Source organism: Rutidosis leptorrhynchoides, chromosome 2 (assembly GCF_046630445.1).
Source record: "Rutidosis leptorrhynchoides isolate AG116_Rl617_1_P2 chromosome 2, CSIRO_AGI_Rlap_v1, whole genome shotgun sequence".
Taxonomy (NCBI): domain Eukaryota; kingdom Viridiplantae; phylum Streptophyta; class Magnoliopsida; order Asterales; family Asteraceae; genus Rutidosis; species Rutidosis leptorrhynchoides.
The window spans coordinates 66792005-66805668 of NC_092334.1; the positions used below are offsets into that span (position 1 = coordinate 66792005).

The following is a 13664-nucleotide window of genomic DNA, read 5'->3' on the forward strand; positions in this document are numbered from 1 at the left end:
CATGAGTTAATATAATATAATGACACTTGATCAACGTGATTATATTACAGTAAGTCATGCTGAGTTTCTAATGGAACGTGATAAAGGTTCACATATCATACCCTCATCATGAACCATGTTACATAACTCTTTCATTCTATATAATCTCTAAAAATATCAAGAAATTATTTTCTTAATGATTCGGTCCTTTTCGAGGTATTCTGGTAATTTGACAAGTCAGATTGTGCTATTACCATTTCTTTCTTAGAACATTAGTTATGTTCATCTGAAACTTCATACCTACGAATTCTGGACCATTATCCGCTTGACTTAAGGTCGGGAAGAGAAAACGAAAGCATGAAGCTCCGAAATATAATGGAGAATATAAAGCCCGATAACAACCCTGAAATTATAAACCGTGTATATCAATGCGTATAGCAATATAAAGACACGGGAGAATGAAAAACACTATAACCCCAAGGTAATAGTAGAAGAAAATAACTTCCTCTGTGGCAGATGAAAAAGAAGAATGAAGGATACGATAGCCAGGAAAATATCAAGAATCAGAACTGGATTAAGCATTTTCACAATCTATTGGGATGTATGAAATAATAAAGAAGATTATAGGAGTGTTGAAAATAAATGAAACGGAAGAGGTCAATTTATAGCAAAATATCGGACGCAGCAATAGAGGCAGGTTACGCATTTAATCAAAGAAAATCCTAATTTCTGCAAATTCTGAAAAATCAAATCTTATTTAAATTATGAAGATTTTCAATTGCTTAAAATCCGGAAATCAATCGTTACTACATCAAGAGATAAGACACATCTCTATTCTCCATTTCACTTGATTACGATAACTTCTCTCATACGCTTCGAGTAATTGGATTATTTTATCCATATTATTCAAACATAGATAAAACTCTATTATCAACTCATATTCGTCATTAAAACATTTTTATTGTTAGCCATGACGACCTCACTCAAATTTCGGGACGAAATTTATTTAACGGGTAGGTACTGTGATGACCCGGAAATTTCTGACCAAATTTAAACTTAATCTTTGTATGATTAACATTTCCGACATGAGCAAGCCGATCATAGACGGAGGTTTAAGCTTGAAGTTCAGTGTCCGACCTAAGGTTAAAGTCTATGAAGTTGAATCTCAAAATTTTGAACTATTCAATTACCCTTCGATTGTTCTCAACGATTCGTGAACAATTATATGTAAATAGATACATATACTATAACTTGAAAACGTAACAAAGTGTTGAGTATATGATACCGTGAATTAAAATTTATTGGTTTGATTACCTGATCGATATATTTAACTACAGAGATAAAAGATTATGCAAAACGATTGAATTAAAAGATATTTATTGAATCCCTTAAGGATTATAATATTATTACGAGTCTCTGTTGTGAGGTCCACGTTGATTTAAGAAATCATTCATTTTTAACGATATTCGAAATAAATATTAAAGTGTTTGTTTAAATAACGTAATTTGGACACATACAATAATAAGGAATATTAACTGTTGGAATTAGATATGAATAAACTTGCGATATGTATTTTAAAACGTGTTTATTAATATTGAAAATATATATTTAACAATACGATAAAATATAATATTAACTTGGTCATAAAACGAATTGTTATTATATATATATTAACAAATAACGAGAAGATGATTTATAGAAGTAAATGACCAAAATACTCAAAAGTATAAGTTATATCTTGAATGGTATAGTTTATGGACAATTTAAGACTATATTTTGACAAAGGTACGAGTCGCGAAACGTAATGTACAAGTTTTCTCAGCGTACGAAAGGACGTTCAAAAAACCGGAACCGGGACATAAGTCGAGTGATGATGTACGACTTATCGGAACAAAAAGTACAAGTCAACTATGCATGTGAATTTAATATAATATATAATTAATTATATAAATTAAATATATTAAATATATAATTAAATAATATGTCGGCAAGCAAGAAAACAAACGAAAGTGAGCTGTCCAGACAGGCCATGCAATCGCATGGCATTTGCACTGAAAGCCCATGCGATTGCATGGGCATCAGATTCAGCAAACATGTATAAAAGCTCGATCGTTTCTGTTTTTTTGATGCATTCCATCCATCTCTCTCTCACACTCTTATATTTATATTTATTATTATTATTATTATTATTATTATTATTATTATTATTATTATTATTATTATTATTATTATTATTATTATTATTATTATTATTAAGATTAATATTATTATTAATCTTATTATTATTATTATTATTATCAGTAGTATAATAATTATTAGTATTATACATAAAATACTACGACGAGGTTATGTCTAAACGATTTCAAAAATGGTTTACGAGCAAGCTAGAGCTAAGGAAATTATGGGTTATTGCCAAGGAGGTTATGGGTAATGTTCGGGGGTATATATATGAATCAAACCTAGTGTTTATCATCTCCGTTGCGTCTACATACTTTTCTACAATATTGATACGTTGAAATCTACGATTATTTGATTTTCGAGTTTCGGTCACATTACGATGAACAACTTTATGTGCTGCTAAGATGAGTTTCATAAGATCCCTTTTACTCTCTACATTTTTGGGCTGAGAATACATGCAAATGCTTTATTAACCGATATACAATATTTATATGTGTGAGTTTCATTTGCTCCCTTTTTAATTGCTTTTGCAATCTATATTTTTGGGCTGAGAATACATGCACTTTATTTTAAACGCAATGGATACAAGTACATACTAAATTCTACACTGAGTTTGAACCAAAAATCCCTTAGCTTTGGTAACTAGTAACTGCCAGTTATAAGAACTGGCGGGCGCGAGTAGTAGTATATGGATCCATAGGGCTTGATATCCCCGTCCGAGCTAGAGCGCTAGCCTTTTAACGGACGTATGCTATTTGAGAAGCGTACACGTTGGTTTGCGTGTATTATTAAGATGATTATACAAAGGGTACAAATTATATATACGTTAAGTTTAGTTACCAGGGTGCTCAATTTTGTAGAATATTTTGATAAACGTTTCTGGATGAAACAACTGAAATCTTGTGATCCACTTTTATATACAGATTATGCGAAACACTAAAACTATGAACTAACCAACCTTTGTGTTGACACTTGTTAGCATGTTTATTCTCAGGTTCCCTAGAAGTCTTCCGCTGTTTGCTTATATGTGATACAAGCTATGTGCATGGAGTCTTACATGCTTTATTCAAGAAAACGTTGCATTCACAAAACCATCATCATGTATCCATTTTGACTGTATTGTCAACGGAAGTATTATTGTAAACTATTATTTACGGTGATTGTCTATATGTAGAAATCATCAGATGTCGAAAACCTTAGAATTAAATATTCATTTATGGTATGCCTTTTCAAAAGAATGCAATGTTTACAAAACGTATCATATAGAGGTCAAATACCTCGCAATGAAATCAATGAATGACGTGTTCGTCCATATGTATTTGGAGCGATCGTCACATAAAATGACCCGGTTGGTCACATTAAAAAAAACCCGTCTTTGGTGCATTGGGCCCCTTTTGAGCGACGGGGGTGACACTTCTACAATCGTTGGCCACATGGCCACTTCTTTGACACCGGTGGCAAAATGGCTTGCCACATTCACCAAAATGATGTTTGTGGCATTTGTTGCAAAAAGGTTGGGTTCAGGCATAATTTTTCTTGCCATCGGAGGTGAAAGGCTTTTTGGTGAAGTTGTTGTTGTTGTTGTTGTAGTTGCTTGATTGAGTGACTTCCCATTTTCTTTTGTTGCCACCTGATTTATCCTCGGTCTTTGGTGCCGGCACTTCAATTTCGTTCACCGTTTCTATCAATTGGCGGGCCATCTTTAAAGCTTCTTGTAGGTTAGGGGTTTGGATGCCATTACTCCGTGTTTAATGCTCTTAGGGAGGCCATCCATGTAAAGTTCAACTCTTAAGGACTCGGGAGTCACAAGGGCCGGACACATTAATTCTAGCTCGGTATAACGTTGATTATAAACCTTGAGGTCATTTTCGACCGCTTTTAAACTTCTTAGCTCGCTTTTGAGCCTTCGGGTCTCTTCGTGCGGAAAGTATTCGGTGATTATTTTTTCTTTTAAATCGGACCAAGAGAGAGCGTGGGCTTCATCGGTACCCACCGATTGTACATACGTATTCCACCATGTGAGAGCGATACCGGTGAAAGTGTGGGTGGAATATTTGACCTTGTCTTGGTCCCGGCAACCGCTTATGCTAAAAATGGCTTTCGTTTGTTCAAACCATCGAGTGAGAGCAACCGGTCCCCCGGTTTCATCGAAAGTGTGAGGTTTACACCACATGAAAGCTTTGTAGGAGCATCCCTCATTTGAATTTCCGGCTCCATGATTGTTGTTGTTGTTGTTGTGGTTGTTGTTATTGTTTTTGTTGTTGGAGGAGTGACCGGCCATGGCCGCATCCACGGCGGTGGCTATCATTCGTTGGAGAGCTTGTTCGGGAGTTTCATTACGTGGGCCGCGACGAGGTGGCATTGTTCCTTCAAGACACAAGAATATTGTTGATTAGTATTCTCAATACTACTAATCGTGATATGGAATAAAGTTAGAGAGAAAATTTTCATTGACTCGCCCTAAATTCTTTATGATATAATGTCGAAATGTCCATATGAGTCACCGTAATATAATCCCGGCAATTATATTACCCTAATTCATATGTGCATTCGACATTACCTCATAAGGTCAATATGGCATGTCAATCGAATTAAACAACGCGAGATTAAGACGAAATATGAGTTAGATACTAATAGAAGACTTCAAGTATAAACGCACAAGTAGTCAAGCAAGTCCTACTTCAAGTCTATATGCCGGTTGTAGTCTAGACTCACCACCTTATGACTCGGGGTTGACACAAATGAGCTCTAAATCCCTACAACCAACGCTCTGATACCATCTGTAGCGACCCGACAAAATCGTCATTGACGACGCCGTCTACTTAGGTCCCGTTACGTGGTCATAAGTCTTTAAAACGACGTTTGACCAAAATATGTCGCATTCATTTCAAATGTAAGGATGTTTCAAAGTTTACAAAGTAGTTCAACGACTAAACATATTACAACGTTTTAAGTACAAATGAAACCTATGCGACATGATTTAAAGTAAGCCAAAAGACGCCCCATGTATGCATGTATACTCGACATCCAAGCAAGTATCAAAATAATGTGCGGAAGCATGTATCACCTAGCGTTCAAGGACCTGAGAAAACATATAGAAAACTGTCAACGAAAACGTTGGTGAAATCATAGGTGTATTAGTAAACGTTGTTTTTGAACCACAAGATTTTGTATTTCCACAACGTTGATTATCTAAATCGTTCACATTCCAAAGTTGTTGTTCGTTTATGGAGCACCCAATTATCAAGACTTAACTGTTCACGTACCCCGTTATCATAGTGTTAGAACCTACACTATATACTCGAAAATATATTTCATCCGCTAACGGTTGCGAACCGTCCGAATGAGGGCTTGTCAATCCCGTATGGATCCACACAACATAAGTTCACGTTTACACCCTGTAAGTGTAACTAATGATAATTGAATTGAGGCCTTTGTGTTCTAACGCGCACGTGAAATGTTTATTTTCGTACATGTGTTCAAAGCATAAAAATATGATACGTATATGTTTCTCATCCCATAGTTTAAAGAGTAAAAGTTGTTGAAAAAGTGGGACTATGATCTCACCTTGAGTGCAAGAATATAAAAGTACTTCACAAGTAAACGTGTGCAAGAACGAATGCTAGTCTTGACCTAAACAATAGGTTGTATCAATATCGGTAAAGTATAAAGTCGGACAAAGTGTTCAATTAGTCCTATGGCTCGTTACGACTCAATTAATATAGCATGTGAGTCAAATTGTCAAGTTTCATGCAAGATATAAGTATAAACGCAAGTTAGAATGATTGCATAAGAGTTTGGTTAAGTTTGACTAAAAGTCAAACTTGGTCAAAGTCAAAGTCAAAGTCAACGGGGTCGGGTCGGGTTTCCGACCATTACACATAAAAACATAGTCATATATAAGCATGTTGGCAAAATTTCATGTTAAACGGAGTTGCGAGTAAGCGGGAACGAAATTGCAAAAATCAAAAATTGACTTTGGTCAGGGAGAATCTCGCGACCGCGAGCCCAAACCTTGCGATCGCGAAGTGGCCTTTTTCAGCATCTCGCGACCGCGAGCCCAAACCTCGCGATTGCGAAGTGGCCTTTTTCAGCAGCTGTTTTGCTGATTTGTGGTATGCACGAACCAAACTTCAAATAACCATAAATCGAGAACCGTAAACATTCAAAACACGTATCTTATATCGTTGGAAAGGTAATTTAATGAGGAATACAACTAAATACATTTCATCAAACAAAACATCATTTACAGTAACCAATTTCTCATCAAGTGATCATTAAAAGTCCATTTTCAAAGTTTCAAGTTCATAAATTACATAAGATGATTCGGGAACTTAATACACACATATAATACGCCGTTTCGTAGGTAATTACGTATACAATACTATCAAACACTTACAAACAACATTGCAATGCTTTTAATGCATCAAAAATTCATAATTAAGTCTATCAAACCCTAACCAAAATCACAAAATCAATAATCATGTTAGTGAAGTTTTCCAAATCAACCTACACATCAAATTGAATCTAATGATGCTAGTAACACATTTAATACATGAACTTTAACATAACAACAACATTTAATCATCCAAAACTCAACACTAAACACACAATTTTCAAGTTCAAGCTAGTTACACTAAAATAACAAGATCGAGCATACAAATCATATATTCATGTTAGACTAGAGCCATAGACACTAACTAACACTTTTATAAATCAAAAACATCAAGAACATAAAATCTAGTGTTTTTAAAATGTTACCCAAATAAGATGAAGTTGGTATTGTAATGACCCGGAATTTTCTGACCAAATTATACTTATGAGATTAATATTTACATAAATTAAACCATACCAATATGATAAGCAATCCAAATTGTTGAGACTTGTATTTTTGAAAAGAGTTTTACACAACGTTTGACCGTCCAATATGACCGATGATATCACGAACTATATAACATACGATAATTATATGTTTGTGTATATATATGTATTTATATATATTTAACATGATTTAAGGATGGTTTAACATCTCATTGTGTACTAATGACAATGAGTTATAAGTATATTTTGAAACTATAATTTAAAGTTTTCAAAACGATAACTATACGTAACATTCTTTGATATATATACTTATAATCTATAATGCTTATACATGTATCGTATATATAATGTATGTAATCACTTTTTAAGGACTTAAATACATAAAACAATATAAGTATATTCACAAAAGATAGCTATATTTGAATTCTCGTTCCGTTTCCTCAAGATTTCTATACGTATATCTAGGGTATATGTACCCGTATCATACCCAGCTTCTATACGTATTTACTATTGGTATATACACATCAAATCAACATCCTAATCAACATTATTACTGCCCTAGATATGAGGTAACTAGGATTTGTCAAGTAGTATGAATTATTAGTAAGAAAACAAAATTAGGAATCCTTTTCTTTCTTTATAAACTAAAAACGTTTTTATAAATGAACACCATTTCTTCACTCCATTTTCTCATACCTACACCCTCATTTCTCTCTCAAAATACTCCTAACTTCATACTTGATCATCTCCAAGCATTTTCCCCATCATTTAGCTTCAATTACAAGCCTTAAACACCATAAGAAAACTCTTTCAAGAACATATCAAAATAACCACCCATTTGAAGAAGTTTACTTCCAACCTTTTGATCTAACTCCACCACTCTTTGATTCCAAGATTATTTCTTATCTTTTGCAGTAACTTTGTCCAAGTAACTTGAGGTAGTAATCTTGTTCATAATCTTATTCAATTCATATTCATATAGCTATCTTATTCTGTGGTATAAAATTTTAACAACAAGAACATGGTTTGAATGATTTCAAACTTGTTCGCAAACTAAATAGATCCTTCTAACTTGACTTTTAAAATACTTCAAGACCTGTAATATATCATAATGATATGCTAACCTAACAAAATATAACTTGGTTTTACAAAGAACATCTTAAAAACTGAATCTACGTCGTCAGAGTGCAAACGGGGGCTATTTTGGGTTGGATAATTAAAAACCATCTTGAACTTTGAATTGGAAGTTCATGTTCTGGAAAAATGATATTTCTTATGAATATGTTAACACATAAAAATTTCATGGTTTAACTCAAAGTGTAAGTATTTTTAGAAAAATGATCATTAAATGTTGTTTTTATGATGGAAAATGATCACTTTCATAAGTTTTACCAAAGTTTGACCTGTAACCTATGATTTCGAATACAAACTAAGGTATTTTCAGTTCATATTCTTAAAATTTGACTCGATCCAAGGAAGTGGCAAGTTGAACCAACAAAAACGGAGTTGTAATGAAGAAACTACGACTAAAACAAGATTGGGTATCCGAAGCTAGTTTAGCTACGAAAATATTTGGAGAAAAAGTAAATTAATCATATCTTTTCTAATTAATATGATATTTTATATATAATTACTTATGATTTGATTTTATATATTTCAGGACCACCCGTAAACAACACGAGAAGATTAATCATAAGACCTTATGATTGTACGCAACACGTCATTTGACAACACGGTACTTTATGTACGCAACACGTCATTTGACAACATGGTACCATGGGTCGAGATTAATTCTGATCAATACGAATACGATGGGGTCTTTATTTATTTTATTTAAGCAACTAATTGTGGACCACTAACATCGGACTGCTAACTACGGACTAAGAAAATATTAAAAGTATTAAAAGTATATATATATGTAACGATTACTTAAAAAGAAAATATGTTGATATATTATATATATGGTTAGGTTCGTGATATCTATCAGAGACCAAGTCGAATTAAATACCTTCAAGGCAAAAGTGAGTTTCATTTGCTCCCTTTTTAATTGCTTTTGCAATATATATTTTTGGGCTGAGAATACATGCGCTGCTTTTATAAATATTTACAAAATAGACACAAGTACTTAAAAATATATTCTACGTTGAGTTGTACCACTGGCATATTTCCCTGTAGCTTGGTAACTACTAATTACATGGGTATTGTAAACGCGAATCCTGTTGATAGATCTATCGGGCCTGACAACCCCAACCGGACTGGACGACCAGTATTCAACGGTTGCACAGTACTTCGTTTTGGTGACTACACTTGGTACGGTGTAGTGAGATTTCATAATAAAGGGAATATGCGACGTTGATTAAATGTTAAGTATGGTTACCAAGTGCTCAACCACTTAGAATGCTTTACATACACTTGCGAGTGTATTATGTTTATGATTATGAAATCTTATGGTCTATTAACATATTGAAATAATTGTTATGATAAACCTATGAACTCACCAACCTTTTGGTTGACACTTTAAAGCATGTTTATTCTCAGGTAATTAAGTCTTCCGCTGTGCATTTGCTCAATATAAGGACATTACTTGGAGCCGATCATCGCAATGGGACCAAATGTTGATGACTTCGTCCAGGTGGATTAGGACGGGTCATTTCAGGTATGGATTCGAAGAGAAAGATGCAAGGATTCCAAATATGTAATTTGTTTTGAAGAACGCTTGCTAGATCGAAAATGGATGATGAATCTTTGAATTGGGTGTTGAGAGCATAAAGTGGAAGTATCAAAAAGAAAGGAGGTTGAATGAGTGGAGGAGGAGGAGGTTGACCATTTGACCTAGTCAAGACTTTGGTCACTTAGCAACTTTGGTCCCTCAAGTTTAAAGCGGGTGCGTGAATTATCTAAACAAAATATTTTAAAAACGCAAGTTAACGAGAGATGTTATAATTAAATAACGGACTTTAAATTAAGTAAACGAAAATTAAATGGAAAAAGGCGGGTCATCACATTAGTCTCAATCACTCTCTCCCAGAGCTTCATAGTATGACTAAGTAATTTTATTCCTCCATAATTACCGCAGATTTGAGCATCCCCCTTGTTCTTATAGACGGGAATAGTCTCACTCACTCTCCATTCCATAGGCATTTTTGAGCTTCGATACGTCTTGTTGAAAAGTAAAGTCAACCACCTAACACCGTCATCACCGAGGCATCGCCACGCCTCAATGGGGAATTGGTCCAGTCCCACCACAGCTTTGTTTCTCCCCATCTTTCGTAGTGCCATTCTTACTTCCTCCTGGTTGATCCTCTCACAATCCATGTTGTTCTGGGATTGTTCTATATCAGAGTCTTGCGGATCTTCGTGACCCTCAGGTCTTCCACCAGCGAAAAGAGATGAGAAATACTTTTCCCATCTTTTCCGAATTTCGTCTTCCTTTACTAAGGTTTGACAAGCTTCATTTTTGATAAACTTGATGTTATCTAGGTCCCTGGGCCTTCGCTCCCTAGCTTTGGCTATCCTGTATATATCATTTGCTCCTTCTTTGGAGTCTAGTTTCCTATACAAATCTTCATATGCCTTCTCTTTTGCACAGGCTACAGCCTTCTTAGCTTCCCTTTTGGCTTCTTTATATCTCTGTTCAACCCTTCTTTATAACATGTGTCTATTGTAAAATGACAATAATAATAACAAAAACAAAACTTAATCCTTCAAACGTAACAAATAAGACTGAAACTCAAACACTGAATTTGAAAGGCAAAATAATTTGGATGATACATTTTGATTTTTTTTGCTAAAAATACGAAAACTTATATAGAAACGTAAACGTCCTCAAAAAGAAAACGTCTACAACATGAATTACAAATCTGGGGTTGGGACGAGGCTCGAACTTAGAAAGTTACAAATAAAACTAACGATCAAACTGTGATGACCCGAAAATTTTTGACTTATTTAAACCAATTCTCTATACGATTTATTATTTTAACACGTTAAACAAAGTCTGTTAGATTGAGTCTCAAAATTTTAGAACTGTTACATATATACAATTACCTTTGACTACTCTCGACGATTCATGAACAATTATATGTATGCATATATATATGTACAAGTAAAAAACGACTTTCCTACAGTAAAAATTACTTTGCTACAGTAAAACACAATTTGCTACAGTAAAACACTATTTGCTACAGTGAAACCGTATTTTGCTACAGTGCTACAGTGAAAACGAGTTTGCTACAGTGATTTGCTACAGTAAAACACTATTTGCTACAGTGAAACACTATTTGCTACAATAAAACACTATTTGCTACAGTAAACACTATTTGCTACAGTAAACACTATTTGATGTCGACGAACTAGCAAACAAAAACAGAAAAGGCGGCCATGCGATCGCATGGCAAAAACACTGAAAACTCATGCGATCGCATGAGCTACAGTAAATCGAAAAGTACTATAAAAGGTCAGTTTTGCTCGACGAAATATTTCATAAATATATATGTACGTTATTTTATAATTATAATTATAATTATAATTTTAATTTTAAGTTTAATAATAATAAAGTATATTCGAGGGTATTTTTAATTCGGGTTTCAAACCGTTTTAAAATAAGGAAATTTTGGGTATTGTTCGGGGTATTGTTCTTGAATCCAAGACCAACCATACAGTCGTCTACCATCATTACGTCTACGCAATTTGCCTACAATATTGAATCGCAATATTGAACTGTGAGTTTATAGTCTCCCTTTTTAAATACTTTAAATATTTTTGGGCTGAGAATACATGCAATTTATTTTAAACGCAATAAGACACAAGTACATACAAAATTCTACACTGAGTTAAACCGAAAATCCCTTAGCTTTGGTAACTAGTAGCTGCCAGTACATAGGATATGGACTGGTGGGCGCGAATAATTATATATGGATCCATAGGGCTTGACATCCCCGTCCGAGCTAGAGCGCTAGCCTTTTAACGGACGTATGTTATTTGAGTTTAAGACACGTTGGTTTGCGTGTATTAAAACGAATGGGGTAATTATCACTATAGCGTTAAGTTTAGTTACCAGGGTGCTCTGTTACGTAGAATCTATTGATAAACTTTTGATGAAATCTTGTGGTCTATCTTTATACATGTTTATGACTCGAGCAATTAAACCTATAACTCACCAACATTCGTGTTGACTTTTTAGCATGTTTTATTCTCAGGTCCTTAGAATGCTTCCGCTGTGATGTGCTTGTTGCCTGCATGGAGTCTCTCATGCTTTGTACAAAGTTTATTGCATTCAAAATAAAACTGCGTTGTGTAATAAATAACTGGACTGTGATGTCAACCTGTAAATTAAAGACTTATGTATTTCGGGGTTTTGCTTATACCTAAGCACTCGCCCACATGTTTATAACTTTCTATGTTTAGAAAGTCACTTATTTTAATGAATGCAATATTTTATCAAAACGTATCATATAGAGGTCAAAACCTCACTGTGGAATCAATGATTAACGTGCCGCATCAAGAGCGATTTTGACGGGTCGTTACAGTTGGTATCAGAGCTTGAGGTCATAGGGAACCAGAAATTACATTAGTGTGTTTAACTGGTAATTGTTAGGATGCATTAGTGAGTCTGGACTATGACCATATCTGTTGTCACTGATTTTTGCTTATTATTTGGTCAAAAACATTATATGTGATATATTTATATGCTAACGTAATTGTTGTTTCAATTATGTGATAGATGACTTCCTCTAATCCTATCATTTTGTACGACTCGGAATCGGACACTGAATCTATTCTATCCACAACTGAAAAGGGCGTTCCAATACCTATTAAAGAAGAAATTGTGTTAGCCGGGGAATCTCAACTCCCGGTAAACCCAGAGGAGGTTCCAGCTCCACCCAACTCTAGTTTTCCGGAGCCACAGTATCGTTGGCATGGACCCATGATCCCTGGAGTAAACGAGGATCGTCCATTTCTAAACAAATATGGACATTGGTCCAGATATACCGCCAACGGGCGGGTTGTGCCGATTACGCCTGGCAGATTTCGGTTCATGACCACCGGTACATATTCTTGCAGTTCGTCATCATATTCTCCTACACATGACTCAGACAGTTCGTCATCAGACGAGATCAGTAAGGAGGAGGATTTCGCTAATGAAATAAAAGAGATCACTAAGGAGAAATTCCAACTTGCTATAGATAATAAAAACAACCACAATAATAAAATGTCCTTAGTTATTAAAAAAGAACAGGACCATTCGATCCGTAACCACCCTTATTGTATAAAACCCACTGAGGTAACGGGTACCTCAAAACCCCAACTAAAAATAAAATACACTGCCAGAATGTCTGTCGGACCATGTGCACACAAACAATTGGCAGAGAGAACCAAATGGGAAGAAGTTTCTGATAGTTCTGAATGAACGACCTCACAACCATAAATCTTCCATGCGCTATTTTATTACTTATGTGTGCTACTCTATCTTGTTATGTAAAATAAGCATATGTAAAATATCAATATTGTATGGTATTGTATTATTTTGGTTTATTAATAATAAATGCATGGAATGATTATTTGTATTATTACTACTTCTTATTATTATTATTACATAATAATGTAGTAACTCGCTATAATTTTTCATAGTGGAATATTATTAGGATTTTAGTAGTTAATTCCTTGTACTAGCTATTATGTATGAACTT

At 34.4% G+C, this 13664-nt stretch overlaps 1 protein-coding gene across 1 annotated transcript in view; it reads right to left on the reverse strand.

The window, feature by feature from the left end:
* The window catches only part of LOC139887942 (uncharacterized), a 35260-nt gene that overhangs the window by 11629 nt on the left and 9967 nt on the right, over positions 1-13664 (reverse strand). The window contains exon 2 of the mRNA XM_071870987.1: positions 10050-10608. Within this exon, the coding sequence (XP_071727088.1) occupies positions 10050-10608 (559 nt within the window). The remainder of the gene's footprint in view (positions 1-10049; positions 10609-13664) is intronic.